This window comes from Triticum urartu, chromosome 7A (genome assembly GCF_056163025.1).
Source record: "Triticum urartu cultivar PI428250 chromosome 7A, HENAU_Tu73, whole genome shotgun sequence".
In the NCBI taxonomy this organism is placed as follows: domain Eukaryota; kingdom Viridiplantae; phylum Streptophyta; class Magnoliopsida; order Poales; family Poaceae; genus Triticum; species Triticum urartu.
This window is the reverse complement of record NC_141879.1, coordinates 693674667-693702478: the sequence shown is the minus strand read 5'-3', so window position 1 is coordinate 693702478 and position 27812 is coordinate 693674667. Positions and strand designations below refer to the sequence as shown.

General features: G+C 44.5%; 1 protein-coding gene across 1 annotated transcript; it reads right to left on the bottom strand.

Annotated features, from left to right (window-relative positions):
• Positions 1-2408: 2408 nt before the first annotated feature.
• LOC147961623 (uncharacterized) lies at positions 2409-4410 on the bottom strand. The gene is made up of 6 exons (XM_087537006.1): positions 3975-4410; positions 3767-3887; positions 3400-3674; positions 3221-3318; positions 2962-3111; positions 2409-2876 (listed from the first exon to the last, which is right to left on the bottom strand). The coding sequence occupies exons 1-6, from the start codon at positions 4318-4320 to the stop codon at positions 2757-2759; spliced, it is 1110 nt and encodes a 369-aa protein (XP_087393132.1). The 5' UTR covers positions 4321-4410; the 3' UTR covers positions 2409-2756.
• Positions 4411-27812: the final 23402 nt, after the last annotated feature.

The following is a 27812-nucleotide window of genomic DNA, read 5'->3' as shown; positions in this document are numbered from 1 at the left end:
TATCTTTCAAACCGCGCGTCGGAATTCAGATCCGTCTTCACTGTTGAATTCTTTGTGACAAGATCTTTGAAACTAGATCCCACATGAGTATGTTTCGACGAATTTTTTTTGATGCCAACTTTCACGCTATATTGTGCAATTTCATTACTGCTTTGTGCAACTTTAATACTGCATGGTGCAATTTTTTTCAAAACCAGTTTTTTGGAGCTGCATCCACAATAGTTGTAGTTGCACACATAGTAGTCCTACTTTTTTTTTGCGAAACACATAGTAGTCCTAGTTGGCACATGCACGGCCACAGAGTTGCACAATCGGGTCCGCATAGTCGCATATGAATTGTCATATCTTGTAATGTAATCTAGTTGCACACACATTGATATTTAGTTGGCATGTAACGTAGTTTAGTTGTGCACACATTGATATTTAGTTGACAGGACACTAGTTGCACACACATAGGCTCAGTTGGCTTGTAATTTAATCTAATTGCACACATATTGATGTTTTATTTGGCAGGACACTAGTTGCACACACATATGCGCAATTGACGTGGCAATGTAATCTAATTGCACACAAATTGATATTTAGTTGGCAGGACTAGTTACACACATATATGCTCAGTTGGCGTGGCAATGTAGTCTGGTTGCACACGCATTGATGTTTAGTTGACAGGACTATTGGCACACACATATACTCAGTTGGCGCGGCAATGTAGTCTAGTTGCACACACATTGATGTCTAGCCTGCTTCAGGACTATTGGCACGCGCATATGCTTAGTTGGCGCTGCATGTACTCTAGTTGCACACATTGATATTTAGTTGGCAGGAAGACTAGTTCGTCGAAACATTCCCATATGGGATTTACTTTTGAAGAGCACGTCGCGAAGGTTCCAACGATGAAAACGGATCTTAATTCCGAAGTGTGATCTAAAAGTTATGACTTTTTAAAAATTTAAAAACCTAAAATAAATAGGTTCATATCTGTTCACATGTTTGTTATAGTAGTATTTTTTATCAATTGAAAAGGACAAACTATTAGCTTTTATGGATTAGGGATTAAAATTGTTTGTTTTAGACCGGCCGCTCGGCACGACTAGCAAGCAGCCGGCTGCTCGCTAGATCGGTCCGGTTTTGTATGGGCCGGCCTCGCCCAGTCTCAGATTTACGGAAGTTTATGTCCTGTTTTTTCTCCTACCCAAGTTCTGTTTTGGGAAGCTTGGATTGGTGTTTCTTCTATTTTCGGTCGGATTTACTCATCTTATGTTTTTTGTTTTACTTTTTCTCATTTTGTTTTTTCATTCTTTTTTCAATTTTTTATTAAAAAATTCCCATTTGGAATTCTTGGTCTTATTTTGAAATTGTAATATTTTTTCAAATTCAGGAACTTCTTTTTATTTCATGAACTATTACAAATTCATGAATTCTAATTTTCAAATTCACATTTTTTTTCAAATTCATAACTTTTTAAAAGAAGAGCAGTTGCTGGTTTCTCTAAAGCAGCCAGAAAACGAAAGCGAGTGTATCGAGAATAGAGGGTAAATGGGCTGGTAGTTCATTAAGATCGTTGGGAGTTTAGAGTTTTGTCTTTATAAATAAAATGGGGCACCTATATACCAAGTGTTATGATTCTCGGATTTAGCATATGCAGGGTGTGTTTTTTCCGTGCTCAAGTTTGTCCTACCAAAATTTTGATTGATATTTTTCTTCCCATGTGTTGACCAACATTGCGTAATAAAATGTACTAGAGTTACTGATGAAGCATTGCCGTTCCAAAAAATTGTCAACCATTCAAATGAGGACCAATATTTTGTTCACCCCCGAAAAATTGGTAAGGTAGTATTCGCTAGCAATCTAAACATACCCACATTATTTGACAGACTGAACTCGGCCGAGTGAACGAACAACCTCAATTTCAGTTACAACAAGAGGCCACACATGCTCATCAGTTATGACTCATTTGTTTTGTTCATGCCTTTATTTTTTCATATCCATTGTTTTTCTCCGTTCATCTATTTTGTTGTACCCATGTGTAAAAGACCGTATTTGTATTGAGAGAGAGAGAGAGAGAGAGAAGCGGTGCTGGGTGTGGCTCTGAGGCATTTGTAGTGTGAGCTAGGCCCAGCTATGGGGCCTCAGAGAGACCATCAAACATGTACTCCCTCTGTCGTTATCTTATATTATGGGTCGGAAGAAGTACATATTAAGTTGCTTGTTATTATTATGTACGGGAACAAACATATCCTTATTTGTTACAACTTACAAGAAATGATGTTGTGCCTCTAAAAATGGTTCTGGTCACTTTATTTTAGGTCAAGACTCAAAAACACAACATAACATCCATACGAACATGAGGTTAAGACAAGATGAAGTAGGCCCTAATTTGGTGATTTTTGATACTGAAGAATCGTTTCGATGAAAGTAAATAAAATAGACTTCAAGTCATACTGAAACAACAACAATCTCTTGGTTCACATACCATTAGCCTCCTATATATACAACCAAAGTACTACTCCCTCCGTTCTTAAATATTTGTCTTTCTAGATATTTCAACAAGTGACTATATACGAAATAAAATGAGTGAATCTACATTCTAAAATATGTCTACATACATCCGGATGTGGTAGCCATTTGAAATGTCTAGAAAGACAATTATTTAGGAACGAAGGGAGTATATGTTTACAAATAGTTACTTCTCACATATAATTTTGGGCACAACGGATGCGTGAAAACAAGTGTAACCACAATTCCAGCGTCCTTAATTATTCAAGGGCATAGAAAATTCTTTTCCTCTCAGCATTCAACCGCTCAATCTCGTTCCTTTCCCAAACTCCATTACCCGATCTCATGAGTTTTGTTATTTGTCTATCTATTTTTTTCACCTGTGGAGAAAAATGCATGTCACGGAGACATAATTAACTACATCCACAGAAAATAAGACAAGGTTAGACTTAGAAGCATACTGACCTTTCGATGCGGCCATCTTTGTACCCCGACCCTGCGGCAGACTCCTTTCAGAACGGTGGTACAGATATCGAGCTTTTCGGCTGCCTCGACGATGGGGAGGTGAAAGTAGGGTGCGATGTCATGGAACTGCATCTTCCTGGTTCTCTCCCTCTAGCATATATGCATCCAAATTCCCAATAGTGTTACAATGGTATTGGTACGTACATACACTAGAGTCTATTTTCCTTAATTCTTGACACATATAGTGTCAGCGACATACCTGTAAGGCAAGTACGCTCCTGCCTGAGACTACCGGCTGGAAGGGTTGTGGCTGAACTTGCAACTCCATGGTATTACTCGGTGGAGATGGAGATGGCCCTACATATATACACGCCAGACGGCCGGTCATGGTTGATTTTTTGTACTAGAACCGAATCGAAATCCTTTGCAAAAGCAAACCTGCAGGTTCTGGCTCTGTGTTTCTCTGCATCGCAGGCTGGACGGCGGCAGCAAAGACGTCGACGGTGGGTTGCCCATGGCCACCATTTCTCGCCGCTGTTCCTTCATCGTCGTGGTCGCCATCGTTGCCCTGCACGCATCGGTTCATGGTCGTGCAGAGGACGTCGAGGAACAACGAGAGCGAGTCACGCACGACGGCGTAGTTGCCGGCGGCTTGCCGCAGCGCGTAGTCCGTCAGGAAGTGCCTCACCCACTCGTAGTCCCGGTCTCTGAAACTGCGTGATCAGATTGCACCACGCAAACGCAAATTTAGTCTGCGGAAATATAATATTCTGTAAATTGATGTTGAACGGTATGTAGTACTTACTCAATGTGCGATCGAGGCGCTATTCTCGGAGCCAAACCCTCGGAGTTGGTACAACGATCTAGCGTTGCATGGTTGAAGAAGCCGGGCGCGCCATGGATTGAGAGCTTTGTCAACTCCGGCCCTAGAAATTCGTAGGCACATGTAAAATTAAGATCAGATTCATACTCTAAAGGCTTTACTAGTATTATGATATAAATCATTCTCCAACCGTTGGAATGCACCACTTCTCGTAGCACATGGCAGCCGCTGCAATCCAACACACCCGCTGCAGTGGAGAACGTCGATGGGTCACTGTGGACTGGAAATTCGTTAGGCTGAGCGACACCTGGAGTGCCGTCGCCGGTGGAGTTGTTGCGAAGACCGTCGCCGGAGAAACTGTGGCTGCACGCAGGCTGGTCCGCGTGGTGCATCTGTGCGGGCAGGGGAATTGGGGCGGTGTCAGGGTCGGGGAAGTCGTCAAGCAATTGCAGCACGTCGTCGAAGTTGTCCTGCAATGGCAAGGAGTCGTCGTCGAGCCCTAGTCCATCGGCCCCATCGCCGGTCGCCATCAGCATATATTGACTTCAGGATCGGAGGGCTAGATGATGTAGTTCGATCGAGTTCGCTTGCCGTTGCGGAGGAGCCCGAAGGAAGGAAAGAGTGGAGGGGGAGTAACATGGCGCGCGGGAGAAGAGAAATCGCACGGGATTTTGGACGACCGGCGGTTGGCGCGCACGCACGACGGTTACCTTTGTCGTTCGTTCCTCCGCGTTTTCCTTTCCGGAGAGTAAGTGACGTTTTCTTTTCTTTTTAAATGCCACACTATTATTATTTTTTGAACAAAGTCACTCAAACACACGTCTCAAAGAAAAAAAAGTCGATCAAATACACGAGCATACATTCACCCTTGTAAACACACGCGCGTACACCCTACCCCTATGAGCACCGCCGAGAGACCGAGTTGGTATATCATCTTAAGGTTGACGAAGTCATCACATGTGCCTCGTAGTCGAGGAAAATATCTTCTTCCATTGAACGAACATCGTCGAAAAGCCTGAAATAAATTCAGAAAAATGCGAGCACTAATGCCAAATCTAGTACCTGAACTTTGGTGGACTGATGATACCACTGTCCTCCTAACCATCCAACTACATGTTGATTCGCTGAATGCCACACTATATTAATATAAACTTAGTAAATTACAACATATGTGGCATCTCCGTGGAGAAATCAAAAGAGAAGCACACTACGGCCCTCCCCATCCCATCGCGACAACTCCAACATCTTGGTAACCCTATCCTGACACCGCAAATCACCACCGCGACGATAGCAATTGCGATGCCATGTCGACAACCTCCGGTTGTCGAGTGAATAAAAAACTATCGTCGCCGCCATGTCAACCGCTCAACATCCATCGAACCCCACGGGGGAATGAACCCTACAGAAAACAGAGGAGAGGGGGTGGCAGAGCAGTATACGCCTTAGCCTAATGCTAGAGCCAATGAACTTGATTCCGAGCGATCAAAGACGCTCGAATCGCCAGCGCAAACAAAAAAACCATATTGAATTACCTGCGGGGCACCCCCAAAAAAAGAATTACCTGCGGGGAGGAGCGTGAGTCATTCAGCCATCAACTAGCGCAAACAATTTCTGCGCTTCACATGGCGATCCTGCCGCCAAGATCCGTGAGATGCATCCGAGGGCGCAGAGCGCGTTCACACAAGATCAGTATAGAACTGATGTCAGTTCTATAGTGTTCAGGACATCACTCACTCAACTTTCCTTAGCTAGCAGCGCCCAGTTGCTTGGGACAAACAATTGACATTTTTACTTGACAATATACATTAGCAGAAAAAGAACATCCACACTGACAAGATTTAGAACCAGTAGGATTAATTTAGGACACGAGACAAATTCTATGGTTAGAAAATTTGTATACAGCCGAACAGATAGCACTGCATTTCCATACACCACCCAGACAATCGAACATTCGCTTCCCTTTGGTATTATCGTAAGTAAACACCGACCTCATATTGTTCGGGAAAAAAACACTGACCTCATACAACCTGAGAGAGGAATCACGAAGTTCCTGGCATGCCTAGATTTTTCATAGCAAGGAAGGATGCATTTCAAAGCTTCATCACATGCTATCACATTATGTTCAATCAGGACAGCAACGACAAAGAAGGTAATGCAAACTGTGTGTAATGCAAACAATACAAAGAAGGTAACTGCAGCTCCCTCCACATTTTCACATCCAGGCTTGGGACCGGCAAAGGCAATGTTAAACCACAACAATACAAAACACAAATTATACAACAACATCAATCATTCAAGCAAAGCATACATGACACACAATCAAGCAAATGCAATATCAATGCAGCTCCCTCCACATTTTCACATCCGGGCTTGGGACCGGCAAAGGCAGTGTTACACCACAACAAACAAAACATACAACACCAATCATTCAAGCAAAGCATTCAGGACACACCATCAAGCAAAGCATCCAAGACACACCATCAAGCAAAGCATACATCACACACCATCAAGCAAATGCAATACTAATTCAAACACATACACACAGTCGGTCACACAGAGAGTCACAGTCACATACAGATTCAATCACACACACAGTAGCAGTCACACAGAGTCAGTCACACATGCACAGTCAGTCACACACACAAGAGATAGAAAGGGAACAAACAGAAAGCTAATACTACAAGCAAGACCCATAATGTAAGTTGTTTGGCATGCAGTACCTTCCAGGAATAACTTTTGCTATTTTTGCTCATTTATTCCCAAATACCTGATGACATTAATCAGTGCATGTTCCTCAGTAGTCCAAGCATCCTTCCATATGTTTGGTTTCAGATGATTATGCCACCTAAGATGTTTTGAATGAATTCAAAAATCAGCTTCATATTAACAACTATGATGTTTTGAATGAATTCAAAAATCAGCTTCATATTAACAACTACATCACCTAGACCAAATGTGTTTCCCTCAACAGCAGCCACAACTTGATTGAAGAATAGAGCAACCGTCTGCAGAAAGAAGAACAAAATAGTTAGCACAGACTGCGAATAGAGAAAGAAACGCCAAGAAACAACAAGTTACTCAAGGCAATTACCTGTTCATTAGCGATCGGACGAAGTCCACCAAAGTAAACACGCCGAGAATGCCGAGTAACCTAAGAAAATAGTAGTTAGACATATGCATCCGGAACAAGAAAAATCTCAAGCACAAAGGAAAAAATCGAGCATACCTACTGTGTCGTGGCAGTGGCTGCATAGCAAGTGGATCGATGCAAAGGAAAGAAAGAATTAGAAAGTAATAACAAAACATTGAATAATAAAGAAGCATAATAGATCACAGGTGGGTTCATTCTGCCATCACCAAATAAACTGCAAATCAGAGTGAATCTGGTCGCGTTGTGATGAAAGAATGGACTATCCATGATTTGACTACTAGCTACACTGAATCATAAAAGGAGCACAGTAGTCACCTTTCCTAGAGCGGATAAATTGAACGTGTTCGGGAGCATGTTCGGAAACATCCCAGGATCAGCAGCAGGAAGTTCTGGTAGCTGACCTGCAATGCATCGACAGAGAATTGTTACCAGTGTGTTTACCTTGCACATAGGGGGAAAATGCATTTCAGCAAACCATATAAAAATAAAATAATCAAAAGAAATAACTTGCAATACGACCATTTTGTTAGTCCATACTTGTTTACAAGGTCAATAATTTTGTCATCTTCCTGTAGAAAAAATATCATAAATATAACTATAAAATGTGCAAAATCTTTTTTTTCTCGAGCAAAGTCAGGAGTGCAATGACAAACCTCTTGAGTCCAAGGACCTTTGATGAGTTCAGTGTTAAAGAACCTTCTGCCATGGATGTAAACATTGCACTTCTGTCCTATCCGGAAATAATTCAGCTGCGTAGGTAGATACTGACACAATATGTGAGCTCACCACACTTTCATATATAGAACAACATCCAAAGAAGCATGGTATTACTAGCTAAAATGTGGGATATGCATAAATATTGTGTACAAACTTGAAAGGAGTTAAATTCGAGAGGGGTTACCATACAAACACAGATCAAGTTATGAGTGATCCACGGCTTCAGTTCAAACACAAGAAGCACAACATAAGAACCATAACAAATCAAATTAGCCATCATGAAAACCTCCATCCACCCTGGATTCTACATATACATCATTCTGAGCACAAACATCATACTTGTGGCAGGAAAATATACAGCAATGCATTGAAGAGTGTCCAAAGGGCAATGATACTACCAACTACAGAGGTATGTAGGTCATTAAATTACATGCCCATGACCTTATAGAAATTTCCATGCATAGGTAGTTATGGAGTGCTTGCACAATGACACGCAGTCACAGTCAACACACGCACACACATACACACAGTCACAATCAATACATAGTCATAAAATGACACACAGTCACAGTCAACACACACACACACAATGGAGCACTTGCACACAAGAAACAAACAAAGAAACACACACAATCAGTCACACACACAATCAGTCACACACACAAACAGTCAGTCACACACAGTCACACAGACACAATGTTAGACACAGACACAATCAGTCACACATACAAACAGTCAGTCACACACAGTCACATAGACACACAAAAGAAACAGAGATAGATAGGATGAAACTAATCAAAGACATGTGAAAAAAATAAACTATTTGTTCAAGCTTCCCGTTCAGAACCTTCAACTCTGCATTATTTTAGTTCTTCAATTCCAAACCTCTCTCTGCATTACCCAACTACAAGCCAGGAGGCCACTACTGTTATATAAACAAAGACAAGTGTAAGAGAGCCAGAGAGCAAATTAGGAGGTACCTTTTCTTTATCACCAAATTTCAGAGTCTGCACGTACCAAAATTGTATTTTGTGTCATAAGATGAACCTAAAGAACTCATCAGGAAAATACTCAAATTAACAGATCAAGTGAATCATGGAGAACATCATGTAGAATAGTACTCCAACAAATCCAAAGCAATTCAAGTATATATGTAGATAATCAGAGCTCATGTACATGCAAACCTTTCCCTCCCATAAGGTTATAAATTTGCAAGCTGAAGATCAAAATTCGATTACCTTAGTTGGCAAAACAGAAAGCGATAGGAACCCTGAGCAGTCCTTGGCATACTATCAGCATACTATCAGAATTATCGGTCCTGGAAAGAGCAACATACTATCAGCATGAATACATAATCTTGTGAAGTGAACAAGGAAAACATGGCTAAATAAGTGTTTTGGGACTACAGACAACAACATCACAAAATGTAGAAAACATAAATATACATGTGCTGTAAGCAAACCCCGCCCGTCAGTGTCCTTAGCAACACAAGGAAGAGCAAATGTGACATTTGTCTATATCCTACCCGAAATACTTAGAAAAGCATTATTCCAGTGAATGGACAGCAGTAATACAAAAAAGAATATGATATCCACATAAGACATAACGTATCACAAAAAATGTATTGTCAAACACCACGGTATACATGATTATTATGATAAGAAAAAAAGGAACAAAAACAGGGAAAAGGGTGCTGTGATGACTGAGTGAGATAAACAGGGAAAAGGGCTTGGGATGCATTGGATGCCAAACCGGCCACGCAAAGGAGTGGAAGCCAAGCAAGTGAGTGTTACAAGAATCAAACTTTTCTGCTCAGCCTATCATCATCTATCAGCAGGAGAGAAAAGCCTGACTAGTGCACGTCTCCGGATCCCTGCCTGCTCAAAACGGCCTACATGGTTTGCATCCTTGAACACATCCCCACATATGGGGAGACGACATTGGAACACAAGAAAAGCATGAACAAGAAACCAATTGGACAAACCATATAAGCATAGTAACACAATCAGAATCACCCCATCCAATCAGCCAAACACAATCACACACAGATAATGGAGCACTTGCACACATGAAGCAGACAAAGAAACATACATAGATAGGGGCACATCACACACACAGTCAGACACACACAATGGATTGCTTGCACACAAGAAACACACAAAGAAACATACATAGATAAGGGTACAGACAGAAAGCTAATACATGCAAGGCCGAAGTAAACTCAGAAAGCTATAAAGAAGTTCCAGAAACTGAATGAGTAAACTGATTTCTGTAGAGGGGTGAGGGTAATTCAGATCTTCATTCCTGAAAACAGGAAGCTAGTTAGATCATCATCACTACGGCACTACCCACAAGTTTGCAGGCACACAGACACCTGCTTATTCTTGTCACAAAGTCTAGGCAAAGCAAGAAAAGCATCATTTCAGTGACTGGACATCAGTAATTGATATCATATCTCATGCATAATAGAGTCAGTGAACCTCAAAAGGGAACAAAGAACAGTAGAAATGTATTGTTAAACACCACGGTAAATGATTATGGTAAGAAAAATTGACAGCGTGAATGTTCATGCACACGCAAAAGAGATACCACTTGCAAACAAAACCTACTTGCGTTGAACATAAATTAAATTACAAAATTAGTAGATTTACACTATATTAGGCAACAACCAGGTTATAAACAAGCATAGCATAAAATCTATATGCAATCCAAATCCTAATCACGCCCAGGCTTCCCAAGTGTATGGCTTACATAGCGACAAATACAGAAGTCAACATTCTTGATATTTTAACCAGAGTGAGTACAAATTTTGCTCCATAAAATTTAACAGGACAAACAAAAGGGACATGAAAAAAGTGAGCAGCATTGACAAAAAACATGTGATGATCATGCTTTCACAGATAAATAAACTCTGGAGTTATGCTCACAGCGGAATCATATATGCCCAAGTGTGCAATGACACGATTATGGAGTTATGCTATGCAATCTAGAAGACTAGCGGCACCTCATCTAGTACTCCTATATGAAAATGGAAATAGCAACACGAGGAATAAAAGAAGGAAACCTTGTCCTACAGTAGCAGCAGCATGTGTTCTATTAGTCAAGCAGCAAGCCACATGATTTGCACTCTTTTAAAACTTTCTGCTATGCCTGCCTGCTCGAAATGGCACCCTTGAACACACATCAACATATAAGGGAACATAAACAGAGCATGATAGGAAGTAACCAAACAGAAATTAACACCCATCAGAACAAAACCACCCCTGCATCTAGCCCGATGAAAGTGAAACAAGCTAGCTGGTACAATTAGAATCGACATAGGAACTGGAGCATCTAGGCTAACACGAACAAGCTAGCCGTTTGAGATCAGAGAACAACCGACGAACAACACAGGAGCCTAGGAACCGGTCTGAACTAGCACGACGAACTGACAACTACTCTCCACCTCTCCACCTCCGACAGTAATCCGATTTCAAAACTAAGACCCGACCGCTCCTGTAACACTTGCTCTGACACGAACACGAAGAAACGCAGGATACAAAGCGTCTCTCAGACAACATAAGCACACACACAAATTTCTGAATCGCATAGACCCTCGAGGAGACGGACAAGAACATGCGAGCGCATCGGGGCAACGACGAGGACGAGCAAAACAAAAATGGTCGACGGCGAGGACGAGCAGGACCAAATCAGAAGCGACTCTAAACTGACGACGGCGGGGACGAGTAGAACCAAATTAGAAGCGAGCGACTCTAAACCGACGAGGCGGGGACGCGCAAAATCAACTCGGGAGCGGTTCTAAACTGACGAACTGAGCACGAGCAAACTCAAATCGGTCACGGTCCTAAACGGACGTTAGGAGACTGGGAAGTAAAAAGAATTCCTAATCTCTACGTCAGGATGCCTTACCAGAGCGATGAGGAGACTGGGAAGTAAAAAGAATTCCTAATCTCTCCGATATATAATTCCTAAATGACTCAAAACAATTTTCTAGACACAACTCGGCCGCTAAAAAAACGATCAAGCAATGGGGCTCCTAAGGTCGGGAAAGGCTCTAATACCAACTTGTAACACCCTCGATGCGGCTATATCTCCCACGTGTCGAAGCACGACTTAGAGGCATAACCGCATTGAAAGCAATGTCGTAAGTGAGGTAATCTTCACACAAACCCATGTAATACATAAGGGAAAAGAGATACATAGTTGGCTTACAATCGCCACTTCACACAATTACATGAGTAAAACATTACATCATCCAGAAACAATCAAGGTCCGACTACGGAACCAAAATAAAAGAAGAACCCCAAATGCGACAAAGGCCCCCGATCGACCCCAACTGGGCTCCACTACTGATCAACTAGAACGAAACAACACAAAGGACAAGATCTTCAACGAGCTCCGCCTAAGCTTGGTTGCGTCAACTGCACGGACTCATCGGCACCTGCAAACTGGTTTTGGAAGTATCTGTGAGCCACAGGGACTCAGCAATCTCGCACCCTCGCGATCAAAACTATTTAAGCTTATGGGTAAGGTAAAGGTATGAGGTGGAGCTGCAGCAAGCGACTAGCATATATGGTGGCTAACATACGCAAATGAGAGCGAGAGGAGAAGGCAAAGCACGTTCGAGCAAGTATGATCAAGAAGTGATCCTAAACAACCTACGTCAAACATAATTCCAACAACCGTGTTCACTTCCCAGACCCCGCCGGAAAGAGACCATCACGGTTACACACGCGATTCATTCATTTTAATTAAGGTCGACTTTAGGTTTTCTACAACCGGACATTAACAAATTCCCATCTGCCCATAACCGCGGGCACGGCTTTCAAAAGTTCAAATCCCTGCAGGGGTGTCCCAAATTAGCCCATCACAAGCTCTCACGGTCAACGAAGGAATAGGCCTCCACCCGAGACATTCCGATCAGACTCGGTATCCCGGTACAACAAGGCATTTCGATAGGGTAAAACTAAACCAGCAACACCGCCCGAATGTGCCGACAAATCCCGATAGGAGCTGCACATATCTCTTTCTCAGGGCACACTCAGATGAGCCAGACGTCGGGTAGGCCAGCCCAGAGTTGCCCCTGGTAGCCTCGGACATCGCTCAGTTGGACCAACACTCAGAGGAGCACTGGCCCGGGGGGGGGGGGTAAAATAATGATGACCCTCAGGAGCGCGACTCCCAAGGGAAAAGAAAAGGCTAGGTGGCAAATGGTAAAACCAACGTTGGGCATTGCTGGAAGAGCTTTACTTAAGGCGAACTGTCAAGGGGTTCCCATAATAGCCCAACCGCGTGAGGAACGCAAAATCCGGAAACATAACACCGATATGACGGAAACTAGGGCGGCAAGAGTGGCACAAAACACCAGGCATAAGGCCGAGCCTTCCACCCTTTACCAAGTATATAGATGCATTAATTAAATAAGATATAATGTGATATCCCAACAAGTAAACATGTTCCAACAAGGAACAACAACTCCATGTTCCAACAAGGAACAAACTTCGATCTTCACCTGCAACTAACAACGCTATAAGAGGGGCTGAGCAAAGCGGTAACATAGCCAAACAACGGTTTGCTAGGACAAGGTGGGCTAGAGGCTTGGTTCAACAATATGGGAGGCATGAAAAGCAAGTGGTAGGTATCGCAGCATAGGCATAGCAAAAGAGCGAGCAACTAGCAAGCAAAGATAGAAGTGATTTCAAGGGTAGGGTCATCTTGCCTGCACAGTTGTCAGAGTTGACTGGATCCTCAAAAGCAAACTCAACGGGCTCCTCGTTAGCGAACTCGTCTCCCGGATCTACCCAAACAAGACAAACAAGCAACAAGGACACAATCAACCACGTGCAAAGCTAAAACAATATGATGCAAAGATGATGTGCTATGCGGGATGCAAAATGCAAGATATGACAGGAAATGCATGAACCTGGCCTCAAATTGGAAAAACAAGTGTTCCACTGGAAAGATGAGATGAAATCGCTTGAAAACGATATAAAGAACGCCGGAATTGGAGTTACGGTTTGGAAATGGCAAGCGATTCAAAAATGACACCGGTCTGCGATTTACAGCAAGTAGCCATCTAAATGCAATGAGATGAACATGATAAAGCAACCAAACATGACAACAAAATACATGACAGGGATGCACACAAGACGCTTAACAAAAGTCTAGCACTGAGCTACGGCTAAATCATCCATTAACAGGTTCAAACAAGCATGGCAAAAATGCATATGACAAACAGATCTCAGACTTTGTGAAATTAACACCTGTCTGGAATTCAGATCAGGTAGCCCTCTTTGGAGCAACAAAACTACATGCTAAAGGATGTGAACATGGCAAAGTAAAGCATGGCATGGAGCTACTCAAAGAGCTTAACAAAAGTCCCTTAGTGACCTTGAGCCAAAAAGGACCAGAAAATATAATTGCAAGCATGTGAACATAGCAAAAACATAATCAGTTTACAGACTTAGTGAAAAACTGACACATGTTGAAATATAACTCAAGTAGGCATGTTTACGAGCTCGATGCACTCACTACGGTGCAAGTCATGGCAAGACAAGCATACACCCATCAAGAAGGCACAAAAAGCAAGCTATACATGGCAAGAACAATATCATAGCATGCACGGATCAACTACAACATCATCGGCAAAATTGCAAACAAGTTGACAATCTGCCCAGATTCACAAAGTAGCAAAAGTAGAGCTCGATTTACTCAAGCTAGGGTGCTCCATAATTGCAAACAAAGACATGGATGGATAGAGCACTACAATATTAACAAAACATCCTTACTGATCATCCTCAAAAGAGGCACGGATCACTAGGAAACAACATGGACATATGGCATCATGAGATAAACAGCTCCAGGACTTAGTGAAATTACTAAGTCCCTGAAAACAGAATTAGCAAGTGCACCACTTTGCAAGCTTGCACTAGACAGCACACACATCACAAAAATACATGGGTTGCACCTCTGGAAAGATGACAAAACCCTTAACAAAACATATGTAGAACTCACGGGCATATCATACACACAATAATCATGGCAAAAATGACAAAAGTGCTAAACGGAGTAGCAGATCTGACAATTAACTCAAGTAGCCCTCTTCTAACAGCATTTCGGGCATCAAGATGAGCTCAGATGAAAATGATGCAATGGAATGAAATGATGTACTCTCTGAGATGAACATTTTGATATCCTATATGCATGAATCGGAGCTACGGATGCAAAGTTACGGAGCTATGAACAGAGGCACTTGGATCTAGGAATTTCGGGACTTAGTGAAAATTATACCTCCGGAAAAAGTCAAACCGGGACGAAGTGCTACGGGACGGAGGGATCCGGATCTGGACAGGGCGTTTGGATCGGGGGAGTGGTGGATCTGATCCCGCTTCATGGATCTCGCCGGAGAAGTTCGTCGGAGACGGGGGAGACGGCCGGAGAGGAGGAAGAAGGCGACGCGGAGGCCGGAGGACGACACCGGCGAGGCAGCGGCGGAGGACGCCGGCGAGGAGGCGTGGCGGCGCGGCGGTGCATGGCGGCGAGGAGGCGTGGCGGCGCGGCGGTGCATGGCGGCGAGGCGGCGCAGGCGCGGGGAGGCGAGCCCCGAGCGGCGGCGGCGAGCATGGCGAGGCGGCGGTGGGCGGCGCCGGCGACGAACGGCGGGCGGAGGCGTGGGGGCGCACGGGCGGTTGGTGGCGACTGGCGCCAGGCGGCGGCGGATCTGGGCCCGCGTGGGCCGGCCTCGGTTCCCGCGGGCCGGCGATGGCGGGAGGAGAGAGGGCGCGGGCGCTGGATGAGGTGGCGGCGGCTGAGTGGCTGAAGGTGGCGGCGGCGGTGACGTGGCCCGCTCTCATTGGCCGGGGGTAGGTGGCCGGGCGGTGGACATGTCCGGGCGGCGTGGGAAGAAACGTCCGGCTGCGCGCGGAGGAGGAGGTTAGGGTTCATCTGCGTGAAAATTCCGGGAGGGACACATATTTATAGGTAGAGGGAGTTAGGAGAGTCCAAATGAGGTGCGGTTTTCGGCCACGCGATCATGATCGAACGCTCTAGATGATGGAGCAGAGTTAGGTGGGTTTTGGGCCAAATTGGAGGGGTGTTGGGCTGCAACACACACGAGGCCTTTTCGGTCCCTCGGTTAACCGTTGGAGTATCAAACGAAGTCCAAATGATATGAAACTTGACAGGCGGTATACCGGTAGTAAACCAAGGCCGCTTGGCAAGTCTCGGTCCAATCCGGAAATGTTTAAACCCCACACGTGAAAGAAAGGTAGAAACGACCACCGGAGGAGAACGGAGCGCCGGATTGCAAAACGGACAACGGGAAAAATGCTCGGATGCATGAGACGAACATGTATGCAAATGAAATGCACATGATGACATGATATGCAATGCATGACACGCAAGCAATGACAAGGCAACAACAACGAATAACTGCACGACACCTGGCACATCGGTCTCGGGGCGTTACAACACTCCACCACTAGGAGAGGATCTCGTCCTGAGATCTAGAATGGTACCGGGGAAACAACGGAAGGAAGAGAGGAGAGGTAAAACTAAGTTGCTTCTTTGACAAACGAGTGAAACCAAAGAACCTTGAGAGGTTGAACAAATTCGAGAAAAGAATACAACAAAGGTGAACAAGGTCGAAAACACTCCGTTAGGAAAGAGGGACAAAGAATATTGCGAAAAACCTTGAGGTTGAAGGGCAAGATGTATATTGAAACCACTCCGGTTAAAAAGGATAAGGACGAAAAGAACACGATCCTGACAAAACAAGAAGATGGGTTGCAGAGAGCAACATCACAATGCCTCCGGAACGAAAAAGTAGAGTAAAGATAATTTTGACAAACGAATGTAGAAGACAAAGCCAACTTCTGCTACAAAAGAGCCTGAAAAGGCATCTTTAGGAGAAGGGTTGAACGGAGTTGTTGGAAAATCAAAATGAAAAGAATAACATTGATATGGTCTTATGGAACACATCTCAAAATTATGAGGTGGAATTTTGCCACTGACGAAAAATAATGGATTGGATTGATATCAACAAGGAGATGAGACGCTTATATCACTGGAAGGATAAATGAAGAAATTGGATCATTGATAAACGCCATGAGAGCGACAATCCTTAAGGAAAACTTTAGGTGAAATATAACCCAAGATAGTTCCAATGACGAGATTGATGGACTTAAAATATCCCAATCTTGACCGCATGTGAATCATGAAACATGAACTCAAATTATCAAGAATGACATAATACCACCTCTATTGATTACGGAAGAAAGAATTGCACTCCGTATTGCAAGAAGAAGAATGCTTGAACTCCCTAGAAATGAATCTCGATGAAAACTTCGAGAAGGAATTAAATCCTTGATGAACCCATCATGTAGAACCTCCATGAAGAACTCCGGTAAACAAAAGAATGCTCAAACGGAAGGAAAGAGAAGTTGAAAAACACAAGGTGAAACCTTGCAATGATTAGATGGACCTTCGAGATGATATATTTGAGAGAGCTTGGAACTCCGGAAAAGAAAAGATGAAACAATAGAAACCGAGAATTTGGTGAACCTCCGGAATAAGGAATTGAATTTACTCGATGAAACAAGAATAAGAATTACATTATGCTTATCCTTCATCAATTAAATTGATGACAATCAACGGATTTGACATATTACTTATTCTCGTGGAAAATATTAAGAGAGATATAGCGCCAACTTGAGAAAGTCTTGAGCAAGTCGCCGGTAGGATAGAAAAACAACGAAAGAATTAGTATGACAACCAAGGAAGAGAACTTGAGCGAACCACCGTAAAAGTTGAAAAGGACGATGAGAAGAAAAAGAAACACCGGGTAAGAATTAGCAAACGAATGAAGAAGCTTGAGAGAATTTAGATGCAAGTGAACGAAAAATCGCGAGTTGAATAGAGGATATTTGAATGATGCACCGACAAGATAGGAGAATGATAACTGACAGCTGAGAATGAATAAACCTGAATTGATGGACTCTGGATAAACAAACTGAAAAGGCTCCTGAATTACTCCGTTGTTTGAAAATAATATCTCACAATCGCAAATAATTATGAGAGGATGGCAACAAGATAGAATCACGAAACTTGAAGAGAATGGAGCAAGATTAAGAGAAAAACTTCTTCGGTCTTCAAAATCCGAGAATGACGACGAGGAACACCACCAAAAATTATTGAGACACACCGGAATAAAAATGGAAAAGTTGAGCCAACGATAAAAAGAATTTGAAAGATCTTGGAGAAAGGCATTTGACTGATGACAATTCATTCTTACGTCAAACTTCGAAAAGAATTTGAGAGTAACGCCGGTAGAATTAGAAGAGTCAGGTAAGATCCTGGGAAAAGACCTGTGGGTTAGGGCCCACTCAGAAGAAGCACCGTTGAAATGATTTAAAAGAGAGGTTGCACCGGTTGAATTAAATGACTTGAATGAGATAACAACCTCGAAAGAGCTTGAACGAATGCAGAGTGGAAACACGAATCTTCGAGATATCTTGAGCACTCCGGAACAATTAAATGGCGAGAAGTGAATGAATATGAGGTGCACCGGCATGAGAAGATATTTGAAACGAGGAGAAAAATATGATCGACACCAAAAGCTTGAATTGGTTCCACCGGAGAAGAAAAGAATGAAGAATGACGAACTAGTAGAACATCTCCTTGAGAACCACCGGGTAAGAATATTGACGAAAAAGAATGGAGTGACTTCACATGAATTGAATGGATACCCGATGAAGAAATCTGGGTCCTCGCAGAAAAAGGGTGGGTGGGCGGGAAAAAACAAAGGCAGCTTGGAGACGGATGAAACAAACACCATTGAGACGAACTGATACTTTGATCTTGCGGTTGTTGAAATGATCGGATCCGCTTGAAGAGAAACACACCGTTTGAAAAGAATTGACATGACAAACTTGATGATCGAGAAGGACTAGTATTCACATAGGAATATGAGAACACCATTTAGGAAAAGGTATGGAATCAACATTTGACTTCGAAGCAACTCGAATACCACAACTCAAAACAAAACAAGGATTGGCTTGCAAAATAAGCCAGAACAAACATATGATAGAGAATTCGTCCGAAGTTTTTGTGGTGGGGCCTACACGGGCTCGATCGTACAGCACCATCATGTACAAGGCAGTGCACATGACATACGAAGCGTCCCCGAGTCGGCATAGCCAAGGACTCTTTAAGACACAACAAGACCACTGTAAAACCAATCGTGAATAGGCGGACCACTAGACGTCGAACCCCAATTTCATATCATACATCTGTCGGAAAGAAATCCTAAGAGCTACTTGAATTCCCACCTATGAAACTCCCGAAATTTTCCGGTTATGCAATCAGGTGTTGGGGATACAGGGGAAGCATAATATCTCACCTAAACTAGCAAATCCTACATCCAGCTGTATCCATCCTTCAACACATAACCAAGAAACCTTCGGAAATCGTCTACCTCAACCTTCGAAAAGCATCCGTTATACAAGTTATGGCGATACTCCCGAACTCCCGCCCCAGTACTGGGTGGCGTCGAGGTTATCTCACCAACGAACTGCATAAAAGAGATTTTCGATGTCGGCGTACTAAACTTAGGTATTCTAGAACTGCAACGATAAAATTATGACGACAACACCTCGGAGCTCAACTCCCCGGGACACTTCCATAAAACCCCTGACAGGAGGCACCAAGACAATGTTCTCATCATAAAACCATCGGAACGATTCCAAGATACCCGCGTGATCCTAAATTTTTTTAGTGAAATTTGAGAAGAGAAGAGTCAAAACTCTACGTCAGGATGCCTTACCAGAGCGATGAGGAGACTGGAAAGTAAAAAGAATTCCTAATCTCTCCAATATATAATTCCTAAATGACTCAAAACATTTTTCTAGACACAACTCGGCCGCTAAAACAACGATCAAGCAATGGGGCTCCTAAGGTCGGGAAAGGCTCTAATACCAACTTGTAACACCCTCGATGCAGCTATATCTCCCACGTGTCGAAGCACGACTTAGAGGCATAACCGCATTGAAAGCAATGTCGCAAGTGAGGTAATCTTCACACAAACCCATGTAATACATAAGGGAAAAGAGATACATAGTTGGCTTACAATCGCCACTTCACACAATTACATGAGTAAAACATTACATCATCCAGAAACAATCAAGGTCCGACTACGGAACCAAAATAAAAGAAGAACCCCAAATGCGACAAAGGCCCCCGATCGACCCCAACTGGGCTCCACTACTGATCAACTAGAACGAAACAACACAAAGGACAAGATCTTCAACGAGCTCTGCCTAAGCTTGGTTGCGTCAACTGCACGGACTCATCGGCACCTGCAAACTGGTTTTGGAAGTATCTGTGAGCCACAGGGACTCAGCAATCTCGCACCCTCGCGATCAAAACTATTTAAGCTTATGGGTAGGGTAAATGTATGAGGTGGAGCTGCAGCAAGCGACTAGCATATATGGTGGCTAACATACGCAAATGAGAGCGAGAAGAGAAGGCAAAGCACGTTCGAGAAATTATGATCAAGAAGTGATCCTAAACAACCTACGTCAAACATAACTCCAACAACCGTGTTCACTTCCCAGACCCCGCCAGAAAGAGACCATCACGGGTACACACGCGGTTCATTCATTTTAATTAAGGTCGACTTTAGGTTTTCTACAACCGGACATTAACAAATTCCCATCTGCCCATAACCGCGGGCATGGCTTTCGAAATTTCAAATCCCTACAGGGGTGTCCCAACTTAGCCCATTACAAGCTCTCACGGGTAAAATAATGATGACCCTCAGGAGCGCGACTCCCAAGGGAAAAGAAAAGGCTAGGTGGCAAATGGTAAAACCAATGTTGGGCATTGCTGGAAGAGCTTTACTTAAGGCGAACTGTCAAGGGGTTCCCATAATAGCCCAACCGCGTGAGGAACGCAAAATCCGAGAACATAACACCAATATGACGGAAACTAGGGCGGCAAGAGTGGAACAAAACACCAGGCATAAGGCCGAGCCTTCCACCCTTTACCAAGTATATAGATGCATTAATTAAATAAGATATAATGTGATATCCCAACAAGTAAACATGTTCCAACAAGGAACAACAACTCCATGTTCCAACAAGGAACAAACTTCGATCTTCACCCGCAACTAACAACGCTATAAGAGGGGCTGAGCAAAGCGGTAACATAGCCAAACAATGGTTTGCTAGGACAAGGTGGGTTAAAGGCTTGGTTCAACAATATGGGAGGCATGAAAAGCAAGTGGTAGGTATCGTAGCATAGGCATAGAAAAAGAGCGAGCAACTAGCAAGCAAAGATAGAAGTGATTTCAAGGGTAGGGTCATCTTGCCTGCATAGTTGTCAGAGTTGACTGGATCCTCGAAAGCAAACTCAATGGGCTCCTCGTTAGCAAACTCGTCTCCCGGCTCTACCCAAACAAGACAAACAAGCAACAAGGACACAATCAACCACGTGCAAAGCTCAAACAATATGATGCAAAGATGATGTGCTATGCGGGGTGCGATGCGGGATGCAAAATGCAAGATATGACAGGAAATGCATGAACCTGGCCTCAAATTGGAAAACCAAGTGTTCCACTGGAAAGATGAGATGAAATCGCTTGAAAACGATATAAAGAACGCCGGAATCGGAGTTACGGTTTGGAAATGGCAAGCGATTCAAAAATGACACCGGTCTGCGATTTACAGCAAGTAGCCATCTAAATGCAATGAGATGAACATGCTACAACAACCAAACATGACAACAAAATACATGAAAGGGATGCACACAAGACGCTTAACAAAGTCTAGCACTGAGCTACGGCCAAATCATCCATTAACAGGTTCAAACAAGCATGGAAAAAATGCATATGACAAACAGATCTCAGACTTTGTGAAATTAACACTTGTCTGGAATTCAGATCAGGTAGCCCTCTTTGGAGCAACAAAACTACATGCTAAAGGATGTGAACATGGCAAAGTAAAGCATGGCATGGAGCTACTCAAAGAGCTTAACAAAAGTCCCTTAGTGACCTTGAGCCAAAAAGGACCAGAAAATACAATTGCAAGCATGTGAACATAGCAAAAACATAATCAGTTTACAGACTTAGTGAAAAACTGACACATGTTGAAATATAACTCAAGTAGGCATGTTTACGAGCTCGATGCACTCACTACGGTGCAAGTCATGGCAAGACAAGCATACACCCATCAAGAAGGCACAAAAAGCAAGCTATACATGGCAAGAACAATATCATAGCATGCACGGATCAACTACAACATCATCGGCAAAATTGCAAACAAGTTGACAATCTGCCCAGATTCACAAAGTAGCAAAAGTAGAGCTCGATTTACTCAAGCTAGGGTGCTCCATAATTGCAAACAAAGACATGGATGGATAGAGCACTACAATATTAACAAAACATCCTTACTGATCATCCTCAAAAGAGGCACGGATCACTAGGAAACAACATGGACATATGGCATCATGAGATAAACAGCTCCAGGACTTAGTGAAATTACTAAGTCCCTGAAAACAGAATTAGCAAGTGCACCACTTTGCAAGCTTGCACTAGACAGCACACACATCACAAAAATACATGGGTTGCACCTCTGGAAAGATGACAAAACCCTTAACAAAACATATGTAGAACTCACGGGCATATCATACACACAATAATCATGGCAAAAATGACAAAAGTGCTAAACGGAGTAGCAGATCTGACAATTAACTCAAGTAGCCCTCTTCTAACAGCATTTCGGGCATCAAGATGAGCTCAAATGAAAATGATGCAATGGAATGAAATGATTTACTCTCTGAGATGAACATTTTGATATGCTATATGCATGAATCGGAGCTACGGATCTCGCCGGAGAAGTTCGCCGGAGACGGGGGAGACGGCCGGAGAGGAGGAAGAAGGCGACGCGGAGGCCGGAGGACGACGCCGGCGAGGCAGCGGCGGAGGACGCCGGCGAGCGAGGTGGCGGCGCACGTCGACCGAGGCGGCCGGCGGCGAGGAGGCGTGGCGGCGCGGCGGCGCATGGCGGCGAGGCGGCAGGCGGCGAGGCGGCGCAGGCGCGGGGAGGCGAGCCCCGGGCGGCGGCGGCGAGCATGGCGAGGCGGCGGTGGGCGGCGCCGGCGACGAACGGTGGGAGGAGGCGTGGGGGCGCACGGGCAGTTGGTGGCGACTGGCGCCAGGCGGCGATGGATCTGGGCCCGCGCGGGCCGACCTCGGGCCCCGCGGGCCGGCGGCGGCGGGAGGAGAGAGGGCGTGGGCGCTGGATGAGGTGGCGGCGGCTGAGTGGCTGAAGGTGGCAGCGGCGGTGATGTGGCCCGCTCTCATTGGTCGGGGGTAGGTGGCCGGGCGGTGGACATGTCCGGGCGGCGCGGGAAGAAACGTCCGGCTGCGCGCGGAAGAGGAGGTTAGGGTTCATCTGCGCGAAAATTCCGGGAGGGACACATATTTATGGGTAAAGGGAGCTAGGAGAGTCCAAATGAGGTGCGGTTTTTGGCCACGCGATCGTGATCGAACGCTCTAGATGATGGAGCAGAGTTAGGTGGGTTTTGGGCCAAATTGGAGGGGTATTGGGCTGCAACACACACGAGGCCTTTTCGGTCCCTCGGTTAACCGTTGGAGTATCAAACGAAGTCCAAATGATACGAAACTTGACAGGCGGTCTACCGGTAGTAAACCAAGGCCGCTTGGCAAGTCTCGGTCCAATCCGGAAATGTTTAAACCCCACACATGAAAGAAAGGTAGAAACGACCACCGGAGGAGAACGGAGCGCCGGATTGCAAAACGGACAACGGGAAAAATGCTCGGATGCATGAGACGAACATGTATGCAAATGAAATGCACATGATGACATGATATGCAATGCATGACACGCAAGCAATGACAAGGAAACAACAGCGAATAACTGCACGACACCTGGCACATCGGTCTCGGGGCGTTACAGCTGGCCAAAGGGCGCGGCTTTATAGCCGGGGCAGAGGCGGTGGTGGCAGCCAAAGGCTCGTCCTTGGCCGAGGTGCGCGTGGCGTGGTGGCGGAAATAAAAGGAAAGTGGAGCTGTGGGTTCATGATGGATGGAAGGATCCGGAGCGGGCAGGGGCAGGGGTAGGCATTAATGCGAGGTCGGCTGCTGTGCGGTGCTTCCCTCTCGAATTGGGGGCGGACATGGGAATTTCTTACCGTTGCGATGCCCATCCACACCGTGTCTTGGAATTTTTTTCTAATATTCTCAAAAGGAAATTGTTTTTTAGTAGTACAGGTCATGGCATACCATACCATATTAGGCCATATCAAATGCTGGCCATAATCCGACGGCCAGCTAAGGCACGCAGAGTGAAAGTGTGGTCGCCGATGAGCAAGAGTAGAACATGGGACACCTATCGGCTCATGGGACTCGAGGCCTCGCCGCCTCCCATGCCCTACTGCTCCTCGTCGGAGTCTGTAGCATGTCCGTCACCAGTTCATGTGATATCGATGATGGACATGGACGGACATGCCTGGTCGTGGAATCGGCACCCTTGAAACTTCATTGGCGGCGCGAAAGGTGCGCAACTGCCGACATTCTCATCCGCGATCGCCTCCGCGTCCGACTGTGACGCGACCGCGTTGTAGGCGGCATGAGCAAGCGCAGCCTTGTACAACACCCTTTGCTCAGTGACGAAGTTGGGTTTCTCCGCTGCCTTGGCTGCCTCCTCCGCCTCCATGTCGGACTGTGTTGCAGGCGACATGAGTGTGCACGGCCTTGTACAACACCCTTTGCTCAATGAATTTGGGGTTCTCCGCGGCCTTGGCCGCCTCGGCCTCCTCGCTCACGAAGCTGGCCGTAGATTTGGCCTTTTGTCAGCCCATGCTGCTGGAGGAGGGAAAAGTTGTACCATGTTCCTCTTGTGCCTGCCAGAACTCTGACATCGACTGTGGCGCCGGCTGCCGCTCCGCCATGGCATCCTTGAAGTGCACCTGCGCATGCTCCATGATCAAGACGGCATGGAACAGGGCTGGCAGGGGCGCCGACTCATCGTCGGAGGCTGTCTCCATCATCGGGTCATCGTCAAAGACCTCCGAGGAGTAGGCCGGCAGGCCGACCTCTATCCGCCTCACACGGCAACTCTGTCAGCTGGCCGCAAGGGTGGCCATCTCGTGCTTATGCTCTATCGAGAGGCTCTCCAACAATGCACTAGAGCTCGCGGGCATGGCGGAGGTGGTCCACAGAGGAGGATGTGAAATGGACGTGGTGTGGTGTGGTTTGGGCCGAGTGTGACTTGGTGTAAATGGCAGACACCGGCCAGGCCAAGCAGTGACGGCGTGTGTCAATGCGGGCGCCAGAGTTGGCTTCGCGGCCGGTGTGCCTGTATAATGACTGTAGGAAAACAGACGACAACCTGCTGCAAGTGGTAGATATCCATCCTATCCCGTTCAGTAATATCTCTACAACATTAAACAGGTGTGGACATCGGACGCGACGCAAGCAGTGCTCTCGACCGACGCGTCACTTCAACGTCGGGATAAATGAGAGGTCATGTTCGCTCTAGGCCGGCATGAATGCAGCGCTTGTGCTATGGAGTGTCTTGAGCAATGGCAACCGCTTCACGCGGAAGAGATTTCCGGGTCGGTCTGGGGTCTCCTTTGTGAAGGAAATGTGTCCTAGAGGCAATAATAAAGTTGTTATTTATATTTCCTTATATCATGATTAATGTTTATTATTCATGCTAGAATTGTATTAACTGGAAACATTAGTACATGTGTGAATACATAGACAAACAAAGTGTCCCTAGTATGCCTCTACTAGACTAGCTCGTTAATCAAAGATGGTTAAGTTTCCTAGCCATAGACATGTGTTGTCATTTGATGAACGAGATCACATCATTATATAATGATGTGATGGACTAGACCCATCCGTTAGCTTAGCACTATGATCGTTTAGTTTATTGCTATTGCTTTCTTCATGACTTATACATGTTCCTATGACTATGAGATTATGGAACTCGCGAACACCGGAGGAACACCGTGTGTGCTATCAAACGTCACAACGCAACTGAGTGATTACAAAGATGCTCTACAGGTGTCTCCAATGGTGTTTGTTGAGTTGGCATAGATCGAGATTAGGATTTGTCACTCCGTGTATCGGAGAGGTATCTCTGGGCCCTCTCGGTAATGCACATCACTATGAGCTTTGCAAGCAATGTGATTAAAGAGTTAGTTGCGGGATGATGCATTACAGAAGGAGTAAAGAGACTTGCCGGCAACGAGATTGAACTAGGTATGATGATAACGACGATCGAATCTCGGGCCAGTAACATACCGATGACAAAGGGAACAATGTATGTTGTTATGCGGTTTGACTGATAAAGATCTTCATAGAATATGTGGGAGCTAATATGAGCATCCAGGTTCCGCTCACTAGTGCAGAACCGGGCTATAACACCGGTTCGTAAGGCCCTTTAGTGCCGTTTTGGTAACCGGCACTAAAGTGTGGGGACTAAAGGTCCCCCCTCTAGTACCGGTTCCGCACGAACCGGTGCTAAAGGGAAACCACGTGGCATGAGCCAGCTCCGGGGGCAGGGAGCCCTTTAGTACCGGTTGGTGACACCAACCGGTATTAAAAGGTTGGGGGTTTTTGGGTTTATGATTTCTTTTTCATTTAATTTTGTGTGTTCCATTTAATTCTTTTTCGTTTGCTGGTATTTTACGATACTGCATATTGTACACGTTATGCATATATATAAATAGAATTTCTAGTAGAACCGATCATATATATATACATATATATATATATACATGTGTGTATGTATGAATTAATGGTGGTTGTGAGACATTCGATGATATATATATATATATATATATATATATATATATATATACAATTAGCTAGCTATATACAATTTCACCTAATTGGTGCCTTCGGAGCCAGTGGCATTAGCCTAATTGGTGCCTTCGGAGCACGATGGCAATTGGAAGTGGTTCATGGGGGCGGTAGCGGGTAATAGTATTCTCCGTTCGTATCTATGACCTGGTGGAGCAAAAATCCCGCTATTTCCTCTTGAATTGCTTGTATGCGCTCCGTTGGTAGGAGCTTCTCCCGCACCTTTCTAAACTGTTAAGAAGGAGATCAATATGCATGTGTATTAGTTGTGTGACTAGATATCGATAATGGTGTAAAAATTGTGAATAGTGTTCTGACAAACGTACCCAGTCCTGTCTTTGAGATCTGCTCCTTTCGGACGCCATCATGCGAATGTTCTCGCAAACGCAGTATCCACATAGATCATTCCCCGACGCCTGCTTCAGGGCCTTTATGAGAATGGAATTTGATCAGATAATAATTAATCAAGCATGATAATTAAAGAGATGACAGCTAGCTAGCTAGTACTACTTAATTACTTACCTTGGGTTGATACCATTTCAGCTTTTGTTTCCATTAGCCTGGAGTGACGTTGATGAACTTTGCCCAAGCCCTGCCCGCCGACAAAGAAAATGAATAAAGAGGTTATTAAATAGTTGTTATCAGGAAATGACGAACTAATTAAATATGCCGAGATATAGTTAATAATGATTGAAATTACCTGTCGACTATCCCCTTCATGATGGTGTAGTCACTTTCTTTCTTAAGTAGTGAGTCCGGTACTTCAACTGTTCCTTCATCAACTTTAATGATCAACAAGATCCAGTGAAAACTGCATGCACACACGTTTGCATGTCTTAATTAAGCGGGCATATATATGTAAGCAAAAACATGTACCTAGCTAGTAAGCAAAAACAGAATTTGTAGTACAAGACAGTGTGACTCACAAGAAATTGTAAGGAAGTAGTATATCTTCATTGTATTTGAGGCGCTTGAAGAACTCTAGCATGCTTTCCTGTACACTTGCTCGATAATATATATCTAATTTCCATGTGTATTCATTAATGGTATTTGGGTCAATGAACCCAATGCCATAGCGTGCACCTTTTTTCATTTCATACATCTTCATCCTGCATAATACCACAGAAAAGAATATAGTGAGGATAATTACAGGTAATGATTGATCAAAATGATCACTACAGCTAGCTTGAGACTTAAATTACAGAAAGAAATCACTTACAGACAATAGCAACTGACGATAGATTTGTCCAGTGCGTCTTGATTGTATAAGT